The sequence below is a fragment of the Bos javanicus genome, chromosome 9 (genome assembly GCF_032452875.1).
Source record: "Bos javanicus breed banteng chromosome 9, ARS-OSU_banteng_1.0, whole genome shotgun sequence".
Taxonomy (NCBI): Eukaryota; Metazoa; Chordata; class Mammalia; order Artiodactyla; family Bovidae; genus Bos; species Bos javanicus.
This window is the reverse complement of record NC_083876.1, coordinates 104028223-104049073: the sequence shown is the minus strand read 5'-3', so window position 1 is coordinate 104049073 and position 20851 is coordinate 104028223. Positions and strand designations below refer to the sequence as shown.

General features: G+C 51.1%; 1 protein-coding gene across 3 annotated transcripts in view; it reads right to left on the bottom strand.

Moving 5' to 3' along the window:
- The window catches only part of FAM120B (family with sequence similarity 120 member B), a 106618-nt gene that overhangs the window by 11609 nt on the left and 74158 nt on the right, over nucleotides 1-20851 (bottom strand). The window contains exon 8 of one of the 3 annotated variants that reach the window (XM_061428619.1): nucleotides 828-892. The exons of 1 other annotated variant lie outside the window; for it this stretch is intronic. In XM_061428619.1, the coding sequence (XP_061284603.1) occupies nucleotides 873-892 (20 nt within the window). In that variant the 3' untranslated portion in view covers nucleotides 828-872. Of the gene's footprint in view, nucleotides 1-827; nucleotides 893-14076; nucleotides 19279-20851 lie in introns of those variants that run through there. One more of the 3 variants, XM_061428615.1, reaches the window with a different exon arrangement.

The window sequence follows — 20851 nt, the reverse complement described above, 5'->3', positions numbered from 1 at the left end:
ACCAGAGTCAATTATCTACTTTTCTTTCCCTCAGGTTGTCAAATAAAGGTCATTCCCCTACCACGTTTTGAAAAACCAAGACAAAGAGTTCTCTGAGTTATGAGCTTTTGTGGCAAATTACTTAATACAGGAAGTGCCACACTGAGCGAGTCGCCATGGTGAGTGTGTCATTACCATTACTAAAGTCTATGTCCTGTTTAATCCGTTCAAGGACTTTCACATACCTTTCCATTTGATTCCATGGTAATGTTTGTAGCAAAGGTTGCTGAATGTACCATTCAGCTTTTTAAAATGAGGAAACTGAGGGGATTCATAGTTTATCAGGGTCTCTTTAAAGAACTTCAGCACATCTGTGGAGCCCATGAACCCTTACAGAAATACGGTGCAGACAGTGAAGAGAGGTGGGGACGTGGCTGGGGGTGCGGGTGTGAGGTGAACCCCAGGGTGAGAGCTGGGGTGTCAGCCGTGGCACTGGCAGGGGCTCCCTGAGAGAGGAGCCATGTCCCCGTGTTGGAAGAGGGCTCCAAGGGGCAGAAAGGCTAAGGAGTTTGTCCAAGAGCACACAGCCAGCGCCAGCTCACGCCAAGCCTGGTGCACTCCTCTGCCCTCCCCTCGCCCCTGCCCCAGGAAGGGCCGGAGTGCGAGTGGGATCACGAGCCCAAGAAGGTGGTAGAACATCAGGGACGAGGGCCTCTGGGGTCACCCGACCCCTTGTCTCAGTCCTTTCTCCTGCCTGGTGGGCCGTGAAGGGAATCCCTGAGCCCCTGCCCAATCTTGGCCTGAATCACCAAGGAACCCTGGTGTCCAGTTGGGCAGCTCGGACTAACCTCCACTGGCAGGAGGGGGCCTTGGCCCCATGGGCTCCGGTCCACTCACGCAGTCTGCGGTCCTCCTGGATGGGAGGGAAGGACAGAAGACGCACCTTCAGATCCAAGTTTCTACTCATAACCAGGTTCTCACAGAAGAAGGAAGAGGGAATCAGGTAGCACTGGGAACCAGTAACAGGACAGGGAGCTTTGAACCTGTACAGAACACCTGTTGGAATCTGGCCAGCCAACACCGACAGCTGCTTGCTGAGGGGTGGTCTCACTTGGGGTGGAGGGGCAGCAGTGTCTGGTGCCCACTGTTGGCTGGTACCTCTGCTGAGAAGCAGCCGAGGGCCGGGGTGCAGGCTGCCAGCCCACGTGCGTCAGTTCTGTTCCTGAGTCAGAGGAACAGCTAGTGAGCACCGGCCAGAGCAAAGCTGCCTCCCCGGAGCAGAGGTGACAGCGTGCGGCCTGTGGCCTGTCTGGAGGGGGACCCGGCCCGGGATGCAGGCGGGGGCCCTGAGGGAACGGCACAGATGCACAGTCGCTCTGTCCACGGCTAAAGGAGGGCTTGTTTGGAAGTCTGTCCACTTGGCCTTCAAATCACTAAGACCGCCTTTGACAAACAAAGATCAAGTGTAAACGGTGTAGCTGTGAGTCAGGCTTTAGAAAAAGTGTCAGAAACAAGTAATCTTGTGTAGGTATTTTTCAGGTTGGCAAATTTTGAATAGAAAATTGTCTGTTCTAGGAAGGGTTTTTTTGTTGACAACTATCTCACTAGTTCATGGTGTGTAGCAGCCAATGTTGAGACACTTCTCATAGACAAAAATCAAGTTCTTTCTGAAACAGTATTTTTGCAGGATTTGGGCCACAGGGCTCAGGTGAACTACAGTTGCCTGCTGTTTGCTGGTTCTGGGAAAACTGCTCGAACATCTGTGGGGGCAAAGAACCCAGCTACTCAGGTGACACTGCAAAAGAGTGATGGAAATGAGCAGAAAAAACTAACACACATCATTTGGGGAGTTTCTGGTAAATTACTATTCCATGACAGAGGCTAATCCCCAGGAAGGTCAAGCATCAAATCGTGCATTCAAAGAACATTTATTGAGCACTGAGTGTGTGCAAGTGATCCTAAGAGGGCAGTTGCCCTACAGGAAGAGGCACCCCCAGCCCCACGCTCTGGGCACTGAGAGGCGGTTTTGAGTGACTGTGTTCATGTCTCCAGGGCTGCAGCGACACACTCCTTGGCCAGTTCTTGGTTTCCCAACTGAATGGGAAACATTCAGGAAGCCTGGCCACATAAACAAGTCCAGGTGCATCCACTCCAGCTACTAGATTAAGTTTTCACACATCCATGCAGCCGGGGCATCCACAGCTCTCCCTCCCAATGTGCCCTCCTCTCTCTCTTTATCCTTCAAGTCCTGGCTCCTTCTGGCAGTCTCATCAGTCAGCCCTCTTGCCTGGCTGGGGAGGGTGGCCAGGGGGCACAGTGTGTGAAAAGGATTAGAAGCCTCAAGCCGAGCACCTGTGAGGCAGGCCCGCTGCAGGGCAGACCCCACAAAAACCTTCTGTGCAGGAAGGCCCCTTTCATCTCGTCCTGTAGTGGCTCCTGGAGGCCACTTTTGAACGCTCGAACTCATGCACCTTTTCGGTGCTGCCTCCCTGCCACGGGGCCAGCCCCAGGCAGCTGTGAATTCCCGTCTGGAGGTGGCTCCTCTGATCTGACCCTCTTTAGGGTCATTTGTGCACTGAGATGGGGCCGCCTCACTTCTCAGCCTGCTGTTGATGGCTTAGTTCTCAGAGGTGCGGCGGAGCAGCCCCAGAAGCCGAGAGCAGCCCAGCCCCGGTGTTGGCCTTCACAGCGGGAGGGGGGAGAAGGCTGAAGCTTCCGTTTTGACACCTTCATCCCCAGAGCTGCCTCCTGTTTTGAACCTTTCTCTGGCTCCAGGGCACAGACTTTAGGGGCTTGTGAGGGAAGGAACCTCAAAAGCTCATTCGATCCAGCCCTCTGCTTCAGGAGGGACCACACGTGGGAGCATCGGGGACAGGCTGTGGAGGGCCAGCCCCGCTTGGTGGCCAGCCCTGCTGTGCCGGGTGGGGTGGCGGCTTTAGGCTCCTGCTGGCCCCTCTGTGCAGACCTGTGCTGGTGACAAACACGCACAGGCTTTGGGCCCTGGTGACAACTTTGGGCCTATAAGCAAAGCCACCAGAGAACATCTGCTCGCCTCTCGCAGGTTTAAACAGAAAGCATGCACAGTGGCGAGGGCCCCTTCCCTCCTGCCCTGCAGCCTTGTCCCCAGAGGCCTGCTGAGGGTCCTCTGCAGCACGGACACCGCTGTCTACCCTCAGCTCCCTCTGTGAGCACGTTGCCTGCAAAGGCAGCCCCCTGGCTGATCTTGGTTTTGCTTTTAATACAAGTTTCGCCTACAGAGCAATATAATTTGACATCTGTACACACTACGGCATGCTCACCATCTCAAGTACCGTCATGATACAGATGAGAACCTATGAGCTTGTTTTTGTTTTGTTTACTTTTCAGATTCCACAGGAGTGAAATTACACAATAGGTCTTTCCCCTCCGACTTGTCTCACTTAGCATAATATTTCACCGTCCATCCAAGTCACAAATGGCAAGTTTCTTTCTGTTTATGGCTGCGTGATATTATTCCACCTTATGTGCATGCCACGCCATCTTTATCCACTCATCTATTGATGGACACTTAGGTTGCTTCCATGTCTTGTCTATAAAGACAGAAATAGAGCTCTACCAAAATAGAGCTGTGATGAACACAGGGGTACATATAAATTTTTTTAATTACTGTTTCTGTTTTCTTCAGACAAATGCCCAGGACCAGAATTTCTAGAATATATGGTAGCTCTGTTCTTAGTTTCCTGAGGAACTTTCATACTCCACAGTAGTTGTGCCAATTCACATTCTCACCAACAGTGCAGGAGGCTCCCTTCTCTCCACACCCTCTCCAACACTTGCTATCTCTTGCTGTTTTGATAGTAGCTCCCAGGCTGATTCCTGACTCCATTTCTGTAAGAATGTGGGGCACGGGGGAGGTAACTACCCCAGCTCCTTATCCCTGAGTCCTCCTCCCAGTCCGGCTACGACACCAGCGTCTGCCCCTCTTCAGGGCACATTGAGGGGACTCGTGGGCACAGGCACTGCAATATTGTCCCCATGGGGCCAGGGAGGCCACTGTGAACCCAAGTGACATTTCTAGGGGCTAGTCTCTTTCTCCCACACCTTTCCTCTTCAGCCCTTCTCTTAAGAGGCCCTGGCCAACTGGCTTGGGGACCACCTCTGTTTATGGGCAGGATACCCCCACCTCCTATGTCAGGCCCCAAGGTCGACTCCAACAGCTCCCAGCTGCAGGCAGCCAGGGGACAGTATAGCAGTAGAGAGAGAGGAGATTCCATTACTGGTGGTGACATTTTGCATGTCATATTGTGTGTGGTTTTTCTTAGAAAATAATGCAGCATTTCTCAGGGGCTGCTGCAGGTACTGCTCTGTGCCAGGGCCGTGGGAGCATACACACACAGCCAGCCAGCCACCGGGCTGCCTACGACATAAATGAGGAGGAGACGTGGACACACCCGTAACCGTTCTCAGTGACCACCCAGCTGGCTCAGCCCCTGTGGATGGGGCCCCCTGAGCCCAGACTGCCCCGGGCCCAGGTCAGGTCTCCAGGACAGTGAGGGGGCCGATGTGAGGCGCAGGGTCTCTGGAGGGAAAGGCCCTCCCAGATGGCCTATGACCAGAGGCTCTGGGCCCATGACGGGGGCTCACAGAACCACTGAGCATTCTGGGGTCACAGCCGCCCCAAGCCAGCCCCTCACACCTGTATCCACGGATCTGAGTCTCAGGTGCAGACTCTGGTGGCCACGACGCTGGACTCCGTGATCCACTTGGCAGGACTGTTTGGTGGGCAGGTGACCACACCCGTATCTGTGAGTGAGGGTGGCCCCATGGGCAGCACAGCCAAAGCAGCCACTCTGTGTGGCTGAACCTGTGGACACACCCACAGAAGTAGGATTCTGAAGGACACGACCAAATTTTCTTCCATCAGAAGGGATGGATTTTGCATTGGTACCAAAGGTACAGGCGAGCCCCCTGCCCTTAGCATGACCAAGGGGAATATGGTCACTCAGGAAGTTTTATGAGAAAAGCTGGGCATTTTCTCATGTGTTTAAGGGCAACACACATCTCCACCTCAGGTGACCTCTTTGCCTCCTTTTCCTTATTGACCTACTTTTACAGCTTACCATTATCTTCTGCTTGGCTTATGGTGATGATTTTGATTAATGCAGCATCTTTTTTATCCTTACGTAGTATTTTTTCCCCTAACATTATGGCTTTTGGGTTTTGTGTTATATTTAGCCTTCCACTGTTGTTCAGTTGCTAAGTGGTGTCCAATTCTTTGCGACTACATGGACTGCAGCATGCCAGGCTCCTCTGTCCTCCACTATTTCCCAGAGTTTGCTCAAATTCATGTCTATTGAGTAGGTGATGCTATCCAACCATCTCATCCTCTGTTGCATTTGCCTTCAATCTTTCCCAGCATCAGGGTCTGTTCCAATGAGTCAGCTCTTCACGTCACATGGCCAAAGTATTGGCACTTCAGCTTCAGTCCTTCCAATGAATATTCAGGATTGATTTTCTTTAGGACTGACTGGTTTAATCTTGCAGTCCAAGGGATTCTCAAGAGTCTTGTCCAACACCACAGTTCAAAAGCATCAATTCTTTGGTGCTCAGCCTTCTTTATGGTCCAAATCCCACATCCATATTTGACTACTGGAAAAACCACAGCTTTGACTATATAGATCTTTGTTGGCAAAGTGACGTCTCTGCTTTTTAATATTCTGTCTAGGCTTGTCAAAGCTTTTCTTCCAAGGAGCAAGTGTCTTTTTCATTTCATGGTTGCAGTCATCATCTGCAGTGATTTCGGAGCCCAAGAAAAGAAAATATATTACTGCTTCTACTATCCCCCTTCTCTTTGCCGTGAAGTGAGGGGACCTGATGCCACAATCTTAGCTTTTTGAATATTGAGTTTCAAGTCAGTTTTTTCACTCTCCTCTTTCACCCTCATCAAGAGGGTCTTGATTTCCTCTTCACTCTCTGACATTAGGGTGTTATCATTTGCATATAAGAGGTTGCTGATATTTCTCCTGGCAGTCTTAAGTTTGGGATTCATCCAGCCTGGGATTTCATATGATGTACTCTGCATAGAAGTTAAATAAGCAGGGTGATGAACAGAGTGACAAGTACAGCCTTGTCGTACTCCTTTCCCAAATATGAACCAGTCCATTGTTCCATGGCCAGTTCTAACTGTTGCTTCTTGACCTGCATACAGGTTTCTCAGGAGGCAGGTAAGGTGGTCTGGTATTCCCATCTCTTTAAGAATTTTCCAGTTTGTTGTGCTCACACTGTCAAAGGCTTTAGTGTAGTCAGTGAAGAAATAAACATTTTCCTGAAATTCCCTTGCTTTTCTATGATCCAACTGATGTTGGCAATTCAATCTCTGGTTTCCTCTGCCTCTTCAAAGTCCAGTTTGTACATCTGGAAGTTCTCAGTTCATGTACTGCTGAAACCTAGCTTGAAGGGTTTTGAGCATAACCTTGCTAGCATGTGGAATGAGTACAATTGTATAGTAGCTGGAGCATTCCTTGGCATTGCCCTTCTTTGGGATTGGAATGAAAACTGACTTTTTCCAGTCCTATGGCTACTGCTGAGTTTTCTAAATTTGATGACATACTGAGTGCACCACTTTAACAGCATCATCTTTTAGGATTTGAAATAGCTCAGCTGGAATTCTATTACCTCCACTAGCTTTGTTCACAGTGATGTTTCCTAAGGCCCACTTGACTTCACACTCCAGGATGTCTGACTCTAGGTGAGTGATCACACCATCATGGTCATCATGTCAGTAAGACCTTTTTTGTATAGTTCTGTATATTCTTGCCACCTCTTCTTAGTATCTTCTATTTCTGTTAGGTCCATACCATTTCTGTCCTTTATCATGCCCATCTTTGCATGAAATGCTCCCTTGATATCTCCAATTTTCTTGAACAGATCTCTAGTCTTTCCCATTCTATTGTTTTCCTCTATTTCTTTTCATTGTACCCTTAAGAAGGCTTTCTTATCTTTCCTTCCTGTTTTTGGAACTCTGCATTCAGTTGAGCATATCTTTCCCTTTCTCCCTTGCCTTTCACTTCTCTTCTTTTCTCAGCTATTTGTAAAGCTTCCTCAGACAACCACTTTGTCTTCTGGCATTTCTTTTCTTTGGGATGGTTTTGGTCACCACCTCCTATACAGTGTTATCAACCTCCACCCATAGTTCTTCAGGCACTCTGTCTTCCAGATCTAATCCCTTAAATTGATTATTCACCTCCACTGTATAATCATTAGAAAGGAAAGGAAAGTTGATCAGTCATGTCTGACTCTTTGCAACCCCATGGGCTGTAGCCTACCAGGCTCCTCCATCCATGGAATTTTCCAGGCAAGAGTACTAGAGTGGATTGCCATTTCCTTCTCCAGGGGATCTTCCTGACCCAGGGATCGAATCCAGGTCTCCTGCATTGCAGGCAGATGCTTTACTATCTGAGCCACCAGGGAAGCCCTGGTATAATCACTAGGGATTTGATTTAATCATATCTGAATGGTCTAGTGGTTTTCCCTATGTTCTTCAATTTAAGCCTGAATTTTGCAATAAGGAGCTCATGATCTGAACCACAGTCAGCTCCCAGTCTTGTTTTTGCTAATTGTATAGAGCTTCTCCATCTTCAGCTGCAAAGAACATAATAAATCTGATCTCAGTGTTGACCATCTAGTGACATCATGTGTAGAGTTGTCTCTTGAGTTTGGAAAAGGGTGTTTGCTATGACTAGCATGTTCTCTTGACAAAACTCTGTTAGCCTTTGCCTTGCTTTATTTTGCACGCCAAGGTCAAACTTGCCTGTTTTGGGGGGTATCTCCTGACTTCCTATTTTTGTATTTCAATCCCTTATGATGAAAGGGGCATCTTTGTGTGTGCGTCAATTCTAGGTGTTATAGGTCTTCATAGAACCATTCAACTTCACATTCTTTAGCATCAGCAATTGGGGCATAGACTTGGATTACTGTGATGTTGAATGGTTTGCCCTGGAAATTGTCTGAGAGGACCATTCTGTTGTTTTTGAGATTGCACCTGAGTACTGCATTTCAGACTCTTTTGTTGACTATGAGGTCTACTCCATTTCTTCTAAGGAATTCTTATCCACAGTAGTAGATATAATGGTATCTGAATTAAATCTGCCCATTCCCGTCCATTTAGTTCACTGATTCCTAAAATGTCAATGTTCAGTCTGGCCATCTTCTGCTTGCTGCTGCTAAGTCACTTCAGTCGTGTCCAACTCTGTGCAACCCCATAGACAGCAGCCCACCAGGCTCCTCTGTCCCTGGGATTCTTCAGGCAAGAATACTGGAGTGGGTTGCCGTTTCCTTCTCCACTGCATGCATGCATGCTAAGTTGCTTCAGTCGTGTCCGACTCTGTGCGACTCTACGGACAGCAGTCCGCCAGGCTCCTCTGTCCATGGGATTCTCTAGGCAAGAATACTGGAGTGGTTTGCCATTTCCTTCTCTGCCGTCTTCTGCTTCATCACATCCAATTTACCTTGATTCATGCACCTAACATTCCAGGTTCCTATTCAATATTGTTCTTTACAGAAACGGACTTTCCTTTCACCACCAGACACATCCAAAACTAAGCATTCCTTCCATTTTGGTCCAGCCACTTCATTCTTTCTGGAGCTGTTAATAAGTGCCCTCTGCTCTTCCCCAGTAGCATACTGGACCCTTCCCAACCCAGGGGGCTCATCTCCCAGTCTCATGCCTTTTTGCCTTTTCATATTGTGCACAGGGTTCTCAAGGCAAGAACCCTGGAGTGCGCTGCCATTTCCTCCTCCAGTGGATCACGTTTTGTCAGAACTCTTCACTAGGACCTATCTGTCTTGAGTGGCCCTGCAAGGCAGGCTCAGAGTTTCATTGAGTTAGATAAGCCCCTTTGCCACAAGGCTGTGATCCATGAAGGGGAGGCCTTCCATATGTCAACAGAAAAAAATCCTCCTGTGGTTTCTTTCTGTACATGTCTGTTTCTCTTTTGCATTTAGACTGTTGATCTTTCTGGAATTTACTTTGATGAGGTACAGACCTAACTTTTTAGTTTTCCATGATGTTTGCCCACATGACATCAGTACAGGAAAATCATGTTGCCCAATGATTCAAACACTTTTATCATAAATTACATGTATTTGGCTCTGTTTTCTGGACTTCCTAATTATCCATTTGCCAGTAACAGAAGTTTAAGATGTAACTTCGTAATGTGTTTTAACATCGGATGGGACTAATCCCATCATTATTTTATTTTAGGTCTTGCCTACTTCTATTTTTTCATACAAATTTATATTTAACCTGTCTAGTTAAAAAGAGTCAACACTTCAGTTGGGAGTGCACGACGTGTACAGATTAACTTGCAGCAACTGGCCTCCCCACGACACGTGCCCTCGCCCACGACACGTGCCCTCGCCCACGACACGTGCTCTCGCCCACGACATGTGCCCTCGCCCACGACACGTGCCCTCGCCCACGACACGTGCCCTCGCCCACGACACGTGCCCTCGCCCTCTCGCACAGGCGCTGCTCCCTCTGTCCCTGCTTCTCATCTCTTCCTAACCACAGCATCAGATAGTTTCTTTTTTTTTTTTTTTTTGATGCTGTGATAAAGCAACCTTTTTTTTTTTTCCTATCATAGCTCCTAGTGGTTTCCAAACAGGAAGGCTGCTGACTAATTGTCAAATTCTCTTTTATTTTGTACATTTTTTCCCCAGCTGCTTCTCTATGGTTTTCCAAATATACAATGAAATAATATATAAGAAATCACTTTATCTCATCCTTTCCCATTGTGGTACTTTGTTTCTGTCTTTTGACTAAACTGCACGAGCTGGAGCCACCAGAACAGTGTGATATCAGAAACAATATCTTCTTTCTGATATTGGGGGGGGGGAGGGTGCTGTTTCCAGGGTCCCCAGGGTGCGAGCTTTCAGGCTGAGACAGCATTGATGACACTAAAGGCATACTCATCAACCTCTATTTTATTAGGAGCATTTTAAAAGCAGAGTGTATGTGAATTTCATTCGTTTGTCAGCATCTACAGAGACATTATTTTTATCTTTTGCTCCACTAAATGGCGATTTATATCTACAGGCCTAGTATTGACCCATTCCTACTTCATTGGGAAAAAATGCTTAATACTCACTAGTATATGATCCTCTTAACACACTGCTGGATTCTGTTCTCTGATTATTTATTTAGGATTTTCACACTGCTACTTATACGTTAGATTAGTTGACAGCCTTCCTTTTGTCGATCTCTTGGTGTCAACGCTGTCTGCTTTCTTCCTATGTCTGCGACGGCTTAAACACAGTTGGAACCGACGGGCAAGCGGCACGGTGGGAGTTAGCCTTTCCCACCCTGTACCCAAGTGATCTGGAAGTGGGTCTTCTATGTGCAGCTTTTAGACATTAGAAGGTATACAAGCTATGACAAAGAAATTTCTATTTTTAAAAGCAGGTGAGATAATAAAGTCTAAATAGCAGTTTTGCTTTTGGTAAAATACCACGTTTGACTTGCTCATAAGGCCATTTGGTATCTAGTAATACTTGTTAATCTGGAAGCTGAAGGCCAGATTTTAATTTTTTTTTAAATAACACTATGCTCTCAAGCTGCAATGGTGAATGGCCAAGAAAACGTAATTTATAAGCAGCAAAGCACCTGCTTTCCTGTGTCCAGAAAGTGGCAGGACTTGCCTGCTGTCACACACTGGGTAGTTGCTGCAGGCTTCGGGGAAGTTGGGTGACCGGAGGCTGAAGGGAGGCAGCTGGGGGCCGGGTCAGAGCGTGGCCAGTGAGCCCTGGGCAGTGTGATGGGGAGGCCAGGCTGATGAAGCGACCGGGTACTGAGACCTCGCAGTGACACCAAGCCCCTGGGTCTCAGAGGATGCCACGTCCTAGAGCCACAAGTGAACCTTTACAGCAGATTCTGTGCAACTCTGGGGCCCTGCCCCCAGCTACCGGTGCACACAAGGCAGCCCAGGGCTCGGTGCTGGGCAGGCGCCTCGGGAGGGGCTCGGGGATGAGGCCGGCCATGAGACCACTCATCCCACAGGCGGCTTCTCCTTAGCCCGTGTGGACTCTCTCGGGGGCCCTGACTTCCCAGTGACTCACGAGACGCCCCAGGTCTTGCCTGGGCATCCACTCCTGCCCACACCAGATCCGGCCACACAAAGCACGGAAGGGCCCCAGAAATCCCAGCGTGGACCTTGTGCGGCCCTTCTGCCTGGTCCTGGCTCTGAGTGGTTCCACCAACACAGAGAATATGAGGGAGGGGCTGCCACGCTCTGCCCTTTTCTGATAAGCCTGGGGGGTGGGCTCCACGTGCAGGTCTGGGCAGGGCTGGTGGCAACACCTTGGCCACACATGCTCGCCCTGAGGACACGAGCAGCTGGAGGCCAGAGCTGGTCCCTGAAGAGAGCCAGGGGGAAAAACAATTGACTCGGTGTTCCTCAGTTCTAAGGGCTCAAAAATTAAAGTAACTGTAGGCAGACGGGGGGGCTTCCCAGGTGGCACTGCTGGTAAAGAACCCTCTTGCTAATGCAGGCAGATGGGAGATGCGGGTTCAATCCATGGGTCGGGAGGATTCCCTGGAGAAGTAAATGGCAATCCACTCCGTATTCTTGCCTGGAGAAGCAGAGGAGCCTGATGGGCTACAGTCCATGGGGTCACTAAAAGTCAGACATGACTGAAGTGACTTAGCACGCACACATGCACGCACAAACAGATAAGGCAGGGATCCCAGGAGAAAGAACCAGGCATGGCTTTCTCAGATAAGAAGCCATTTTGGGCCCAAATCTTTTGTGATCTGAGCCTGGACACAGTGCCTGCCTTCAAACAGGTCTCAGTATTTAATGATCTTCATGACGGTGGGGAACGTAGGAATGAAGGGAAAGCAGCCAAGAAGCAACAGTCCAGCGATAAAACAGTCCATTCCTCCCGCGAGATGTAAGGGACAACCTGATGCAGGCTTTGAACTGCTCTGCAGAGACTGAGGCCCCAGCCTGGAGCACTGAGGGATGATGCTGACCCTCCCGACTCCAGTCGGCTGAAGCCTGGCCTCTGTCCACCTTCGTCCCAGTGCTGTGCTGGACTCGCCTCTGCTCCAGCCGCATCACAAAGGTACATGGGCACTTAGCTTAAAGCTCCCCGATTCTGCTGCTTTGGGAAGGGTCCCTGGTGTTCTCCTGAGTTGCTGCAAGTAAGAAATCCTTCCTTCTCTTCTGGCACAACGCTCACCAGGAAAGGAACCCAGTTTGGGGGACTTAACAGAGGTCTGGTTTTGCCTCAGACCCCTCCTTCCCACTGGGGGCTCTCGTCCCAGCACTGACACCTGGGTAGAGGAGGGCCGAGCCTCCTGTGGGGGCTGGGACCCCCGCACTCCCTTCAGCAGGGTCTCAGTCCCACCTGAAAGCACCAACTCTCTCGGAAGCACCGCAGCTGTGCCCCCAGGGAACCTCCCCTGGCAGGACGTGGCCCCCACAACAGGGTCTATGAAGTGGTCCTGCTAATGGCTGACAAAGCCCACTCATTTGTTCCATTAAACCAGCTCCCCCAACTGCACGGGTGGCAGACATTCCCTGGCCGAGGGGCAGTGTCCCGGCAGCTGGCGCTCTCCCTGCGGGCAGAGACGCACCCTCAGACAACGGCCTGAAATCTGGGGAACGTCCACTCTGGAGTCACCTGCCAGGTGCCAGGGGAACAGAAACTCGCCGCCATCCAGCTCTCAGGTTCATTAACTCCCAACCGTAGCTGCTCCGCAGGGGATAGGGGGTGGGGGGTGGGGCAGGCCAGGAGGCAGCCTGACCCCTCCCAGCCCCATTCCAGAGCACAGATAAAAGTGAAACCTGAGCCGGGAGTGTTTGTGTTGCCACCGCCAATCAAGGCCTCTGTCGTCATGGTAACAGGGACACTTCGGCAGCTCGAGCAGATGGTCAGTGAGCAACAGGCAACATATGCTCCGCAAGCCCGGCCACGGCACAGATGGAGGCTGGGGGGGCGCCCCTCGGTAACCGGACGTTTCCTCCTCTGCTCCCCGTCACGGGGATTAGCGCCGTGTGTGCAGTTGGGCCTCAGTTAGCAGAGCCGGCCGCAGGACGGCCAGGGCCCAGAGCCTCGTTAATAGTCCTGCCCCTCCCAGGCTGGTTCCTGAGACCTTTACAGGAGCAACGCCCTTCCCTTCGGGATGGGGTGGGGGGATGGATTAAACACCTTTTGAAGCATTTCCAGGGCAGTGATGGGGCAGAGACAGGTCCTTGTGGGGACGTTTTAAACTCAAGGTTGGGAAGCACGTGGTCAGCCACTTGGCCACTAGCTAGTGTGTGGCCCTGAGATTCTGTGTCTCCTGCTGTTTGTAAACATTCACTGCATTTGGTCATTAAACTTCCTTTCTGGGAGGTTTAAGTATCAGCCTCCACCCTGGCCTATAGAATACCCCTGTGCCGGGGAGAAGGGGCCTCAGAATGGCTGCTGACGACCAACAGTGTTACAGCAATTGCCCTTCCTTCAGGGTGCACTGGCCACGCCCCGACTCTGGAGATGCCTTGGGCCACCTGAAGCAGAGGTGAAGCTGGGATGGCCATGTGGCCAGGGCTAGGGTTAGGGGCACGTCCTCCCGGACAGCCCCGGGGGCCCCTCTCCACCAAGCCCGGCAGCGTCACACGTCACCTGCCCTGGGTCGCGTCTCCAGCAGCCCCTGCACGGGGCACACAGTAGTTGCTCATCTGTTGCTGTTTAAGTCTGACCCTGTGACCCCACGGACTGCAGCCTGTCAGGTCCCTTGTCCCTGGGATTCTCCCAGCAAGAACACTGGAGCGGGCTGCCATTTCCTTCTCCAGGGATCAAACCCACATCTCCTACAGTGGCAGGCATTGTGAGTCAATGAACAAGTGACCACTCTCAGGGTTCCTAGAGCTAAGCTTCAGGTAAAATTTGTGCAGATGATACTGAATTGGAAACGACCATCACTGAGCGACATTCTGTGACTGAAGTAAAAGTTTTGGAAAGCAGACATAACTCAGGCATCCTGGCCACCACGGTGAACCCACCGGGACTGGAACCCTGCGTGGGCCAGAGGCAGGGGAAGAGCAGCCATCAGAAGGCCTGAGCGCCACCGGCTAGAAAAATAAACGGTAACATTTATTCCAGGTAAAGAGCAGGCTTGTGTGGTCCCCGCGGAGAGGGAGACTCAAACAGAGAGACAAGAGACAGGAGGCAGGAGGGAGCTGAACATCCACCAGGCAGTCAGGGAGAGCCCATCAACACGTGCTTGTAGTACGCCAGTGTCAGTGATCTCAGCAAACTCCACCACATCCACTAAAGCTTGACTTTAGAAGCGTGCTATACGCTACTACATACTGGATGATAAACAGCAAGACCCTACTGTATAGAACAGTGAACTATATTCAATATCCTGTGGTAAAGCATAATGGAGAATGTGAAAACAAATGCATATAAACATGTAAGTCACTCTGCTGTACACCAGAAACTAACAACATTGTAAACATCAACTACACTTAAATTTAAAAAAAAAAAAAAAAAGCATGTGTTGCTTTCTTACTGGTTTGTTTTAAATAGTTATTGCTGCTGCTGCTGCTAAGTCGCTTCAGTCGTGTCCGACTCTGTGCAACCCCATAGACGGCAGCCCACCAGGCTCCCCCGTCCCTGGGATTCTCCAGGCAAGAACACTGGAGTGGGTTGCCATTTCCTTCTCCAACGCATGAAAGTGAAAAGTGAAAGTTGCTCAGTCGTGTCCGACTCTTTGCGACCCCATGGACTGCAGCCTACCAGGCTCCTCCCTCCATGGGATTTTCCAGGCAAGAGTACTGGAGTGGGGTGCCATTGCCTGCTCCGAAATAGTTATTAGGCTTTGCAAAAAAAAAAAAAAAAGAACCCACGAAAGTTTACTAATATTCATCCCTAGTAAAAATGATGCAAATAAAATGCTTTGAACTCAGCAGCATGTGGGAGGAAGCAGTCTTGGTGTGGCCACACTGGGGCGGGAGGGGCCCGTGTGGAGGGGTGCAGGGCCCTCCACAACCAGACAGAATGCCTGCCCGAGGGTGAGCTCTCCAAGCAGAAGCGAGGCCCATGCAGGGCAGCAAAACCAGACGGATCTAAGGGCTGGCAGTCATGGTTGATCTGCTTTTTTAGCAACAAACTTACCTGCATAAAAGTCTGAAGTCAGAGGTGGTTCTGAATCAGTTGCCCTGGATCTCTCATGTAACCTGACCCATTTCACAGCCCATCAAAGGTCCCTGAGCTTGGGCTGCATTTGCTCCAACGTGACGTGACCATGAGACAGAGGAAACCGAGGCACAGGACAGTCACCTTCTGAGAACAGACCAGAGTTCACGTCCCACATCCTTCCTTGGCTCCTGTGGTTGAGGTCGCTGCTGGCAAGGTTTCAGGATGCCTTCTGTCTCCTCCGCAGTGAACTGCTTGCTCCTCCCTTGCCCTCAGTTCTGATGCTTTCTGTCCACAGAAGTCAGGCCGTGGGGGGTCTGACCACAGGCCACAGAACGGACTCACGCAGTGTGGGCATGTCAGGGCCGAAGGGAAAGAGCCAACCCCACACAGCGGCCCCGTGACAGCACATGGCCTCTGGGGACACGGCCCCTGGCAGAGTCATCGACTCCTACAGGCCCTGACAAGTCTGCCCTGCAGCTGACGAGCCCTGAGTGCAGAGGGGATGCACGGCCCAGGCCAGGCTCAGAGGCAAGTTCCCTGGAAACTCCTGGTGGCCCCAGCACCTGCAGGGCAAGTGGAGATAAAACCTGACCCCAGCAGCCCCACCTCAAGGGGCTCCGACACCTTTGCTTCTCAGACAGTGTTTCTAAGATTCAGCTCTCCTGGGAAACTCTAGACAGCTGGGGAGCCCAGGTCTCAAGTGTCAGGGCTCCAAGGGCAGGTGTCAGCAGCCACCCTTCCCAAAGGTGCCCTGGAAGCAGAACACACCACACGTTCCTCTGTTCCAGTTACTCTGAACATGTCCTGAGCCCCAAGTCGGACACTCCCTTCCCTTGGGCTACCTGGCTAAGAAGCAGCTTTGCACAGACAGGAGGAGAGTCAAGTCTTACCTGGACCCAGGGGACAGAGTCTCCCACACAAGTGTCATGTCAGCGTGTCTGCCCACAGAACGGCTGCACCACGCACGTGGCACCCGCCCCCCACCCCGTGGTCCTGCACCCTGGGGCTCTGACCCCTCCATCCAGCCTCCTCCAGGCTTCCCTGCATGAGCTTTTGGCCCTTTTGTTACAATTTATACCCTACAACTCTTCCCACATTTCATCTCTAGAGGTGCTAAAGTTGTCATTTCAGGAAAGCAATACAAAAACAGTTTTGTTGCCAATGATGAAATTTGAGACTTCAAGAAAAAATCAGAATTCAGAGTCCTTGTAAGAGCCACAGCTGCCGGAGGTTGTCTACACAGAAGAGACCTCTGATGGGGCTGCCGACAACGTGGCCGCGGTCTCTCGTGAGGGAGTGCGCTGGTGCTCAGAGCCGCAGGCCTCAGCGAGCCGTGTTTCCCACATGACCAAGCAGGTCACACACCTGCGCACCCAGAGGGCAGGGCAGACGGGCGGCTATCACACGCACTCACCGAGGTCACTGAGGGGGTTTGGGTTCCACGGCAGCTGCCTTCAGAGAACTCCCGCCTGCAGAGTTTGGGGTAGTTTCCAGGAAGACTGTCCACACATCTCTGAAGAGGCCACGAGGGCCACCTGCCCTTGAACCACAAGCCTGTGGCTGGCCCACCCCTCAGAGAGCAGCGCACTCCTGCAGACAGGTGGCTGTCTTTCCTAAACCCGGACACTGAGTGCGTCTGCAAAAGAGCAACTGCTGCTCTTCTAACTCTGGGGGCAATGCAGGGGTTCCACTGGGAATAAAAAATGTCCTCGTGTAGTTGGTGTATTTTTACTTTTAAATGAATTAATAAATACGCATTTAAACTTTTTATCATTTTAAATTTCTAATACAGTAACTGAGAGTCCTCCACAGTTTCCAGATGTAAAGGGGCCTAAGACCAGCAAGAAGAAATGTCCCTAAGGGGATGAGAGGCACGTTTTCCATGGTCTCCATGCACTTGCTGGAGTCCAGCAAACCTGGGAGCCCACCACGACAACAGCTGCTACTCCGTGAATGAGGAAGCTCTCAGTATCCGAACATAAGGCCACTCTCCTGACACCTGTCCACACAAGCTCAGAAACACTGACGGCCAGCTCTTTATAATGTGCTATGAGCACGTTCATGAGAGTCAAAGACTGAACCTCACTACACACCAGCCTGGATAAAAACAACTCTAAATCAGCCTTAAGATTTGGAAAGGTCCAATTTTCAGAAGGAAGTATGCTGAAACCTAGAATATCAGAAAAGAGCAAAGAAGAAAAGGATTTCTGAGGGGGAAAAAAGGGTATGACTCTTTGGGGAAGAGTTTTCAGAATGAAATAAAATTCTGTAACCTTAAGTTGGCGATTGTCCTCTAGGACATAAAAAATACTGCCGAGTCACTTCAGCACTGTCTTCTCAGAGGCAGCTTGTTTCGGGGCTAACGCCAAAGCTTCTAAAGAATTCCCTTCTTGGGAGGCAAATGTGCACTCCCCTCGCCTGAGCACACGTGACCTGTCACCACGCTGCTCTGGGGACAGGAAGGTTGGGGTCACACCAGGCGCAGGTCAGTGGCTCAGACTGTCTCAATATCTCTTCACAATGGAAAGGCTTTTATCTTCATTTGGATCTGAAGTTAAGGGCTGTGGCTTGACTCAATAGACAGATTGGTGGCCTAAATTAATCAAATTATCTGCTCTTCCTGTATTTTAACAACTACACAGATCAGAATAGGAGAGTATATCTCATGCCATTTTACACACTTGAGTCAGCTGCTAACACAGAGGGCTGACAGGATGAATCAAACCAAGAAACAGGTCTTGGACAGTGTTTCACTCTCAGTGCTGGATGTGCCTCAAAGAACACAGGCTGAGAAGACAAGACTGTAGCAACAGCCAGTGAGAAAGCCTATAGCCCATCAAACCTTGCTGGACTATGCTGCTGCTGCTGTCGCTTCAGTCGTGTCCAACTCTGTGCGACCCCACAGACAGCAGTCCACTAGGCTTCTCTGTCCCTGGGATTCTCCAGGCAAGAACACTGGAGTGGGAGTTTTACTAAATTCAGTGGATCTAGTGGAGACCAGGGCCTGCGTGTGAGGCTGCAGCCTGGGGCCCACCCCTTCCCCTCACGCCCCCTTGCCTCCAGCTCCCATCTCTAGGCAGAGGTGGGCTCTGAGCTGCTGTCCGCGGAGGTTGGTAGTCAGCACCGGCACGTGGACCCCTCGTGACCACCCTGTGTCTGGTGGGCCTGTGACCTAGATCTCCAGGAGAGAAGCTTTCCAGGAACCATGGACATGGAGCCTAATCTGGTTTGCAGAGGTGGCTGCTTCTCTTTCTTTTTAGAATAGATGACTTGCCCAACAGAGAAGGCTCAAGGTAACTTTTTCATCTAACCTCTAATAAAGCTGGTCTTCGCTATCTGCTTTCTCACTGAGAACTATACATGTCCTGCAGACCAGGACTGTTTCCACAGGAGGCAGGCTTAGGGGGAGGCTGCTTGGCCTGGCCTAGGCCCTGGGGACAGTGAGGGTCCTGCGGACAAGGCACAACTCACCGTCTGGAGTCTCACCAGATTGAGAGTCACTTTTCTAACAGGACCTCCTGTGCAGGTGGCTCACGTGAGGGAACGTGTGCCAACTGCAGGCTACGTCACCTTCGTGTGATGGGACCAACCCTGCAGAGCCAGCCTCCAGCCCTTAATGCTTCCCAAAGGGCTCCTGGAACGCTTGGAAGACGAAGCCATGGAAGAAAAAACATGAGTCAGCTTTTGCCAGAGTAACAGGGAGGCAGCCAGCTCAGCTGTGGGTCATGCTGGCCTCAAACAGGAGGAGGTTACTGCCGGGCCCCCGAACACACCTGGCAGGCAGGCCGGGTCCCCTCTGCCCACATGGAGCTGCAGCTTTCCCAGGGATGCAGTTCCTCGTCTGACATCACAGTCTGCACGGCCTTGAGCCTGCTCATCCCCAAGCCAGCGGGATGGGTCGGGTGAGGAATCCACCGGGCACCAAGCCACACTGACACTGAAGACCTGGTGAGGATGTCTGGCCACCTGCGTGTTGCCTGCTGAAGCTTCGGCATCACAGACAAAACACAGACTCACCTCACATGTGCTTTGTTTTCCTTTTGCAGTTTTCTTTTTTTTTCTTTTTGTGAACCAGGAAATATTGGTTCCTACTTATTTTTCTTCTTAAGTAGCAACAGAGGCCTGGAAGAGCTTTAAACAAGAAATTCAAAGAATGGGGAAAAAAATGAACATAACCAAGTTTGGGTTCTGAAACCTGAAATCAGATGTATTAAACCCAAGTAATGAGTACTTTGGGTTTCTCTGGTGGCTCAGCAGTGAAAGAATCCACCTGCAATGCAGGAGGTAAAGAGATGTGGTTGGATTCTGGGGTCAGGAAGATCCCCTGGAAGAGGAAGTGGCAACCCGCTCCAGTCTTCTTGCCTGGAGAATCCCATGGACAGGGAAGCCTAGCGGGCTACACAGGGTCACGAAGAATAGACACGACTGAGGGACGCCACCACGATGAGTGCTTTAGAAATACCCACTTGAACTGAGACAGACACAGCCTCCCCGCCCCTCAGGTTCCACATGCACCTGCCACAGAGGCTTTTGCTGCACGGCTCTGGCAGGAGCCCTTCTGAAACCCAGGCCCCAAGCGCTCCAGTTCAAGGAAGCAGTGGCGAGGCCGCAGCCCGGGTGGTGAAGGGACGAAGTGAGGACAGCCCCGCACCCCAGCCGCAGGGTGCGCGGCCTCTGGGCAGGGTCAGCCCAGCCCCCGTCCGAGCACCATGGCCAAGCCTTGCTCCCTGCAAGGCCCTGATGCCCCAGTGCTGCCCCTGCATGGGGCTGACCACGCCACCCCATCAAAGCCCTCCTCTGAGCACGGCCACAGGGAGCTGCTGAGGTTGTGACACTGTCTGCTTTGTAGTTTCCTTCCACACACAGGACGCCTTAGACGGAAAGCTGTATGAAGGAAGAGCTGCTGAGCTTAAGGAGTCTAATGTGTGTCTGCAAGTATTCAAATACCGTTAGAACAATAAATTGGCACAGGAAATCACCTTTTTCCACTTAAGGAAGAACACGTGACTTACAATTCTCTCCAACAGTGACAGAAGAGGCAGGTGTTGACTGGACTGTCTGGATCACAAGCCAAGTGAGCCTCCCTGGCACCTGCATCTTCTGGGGCTGCTGGTCCTTCCTGCCAGTACCTGATGGCTTCCTAAGTGGGAGGGCCTGGGCGTGCAGGGGGTGGGCAGGACAGGAGTGAGTAAGCTGCAGCTCCTCCTGGGGGAGCATCACACCTGAAGGTGCGAGCCGCATGTCTGCTGCACGTGTCTGTGCATGTGTTGTGCATGTGTCTGCATGTGCTGCACATGTCACTGTGTGCCGTGTATCTGTGTGTGTGCTGCATGTATGCATGTGCCGTGCACGTCTCCATGTGTGCTGCATGTGTGTGTACTGCACATGTCTGTGCATGTGCTGGGCACGTGTCTGTGTTCAGGTGGACAGATGCATGCCCACACCCTCCTACTCCACATCTTCCCTGACATCACTCTCCTCCTGTGAATTGTGGAATGTAGTACTTTCATCATTTCTAAAAGTCATTTTATTTCCTCAATAAAAATTTACTTGCCCTTCAAAGAGGGAGTGTGTGTACAGAATGTACAGCAAGCAGAGCTGTCACCTGTGCCTGGGATCAGGAAGCATGGGAAGCTAAGCAGAGAGGCCTGGGAGACCATGCGGCTGGTGGGGCCTGGGGCCAAATTCCTTGAGGCCGGTGAGC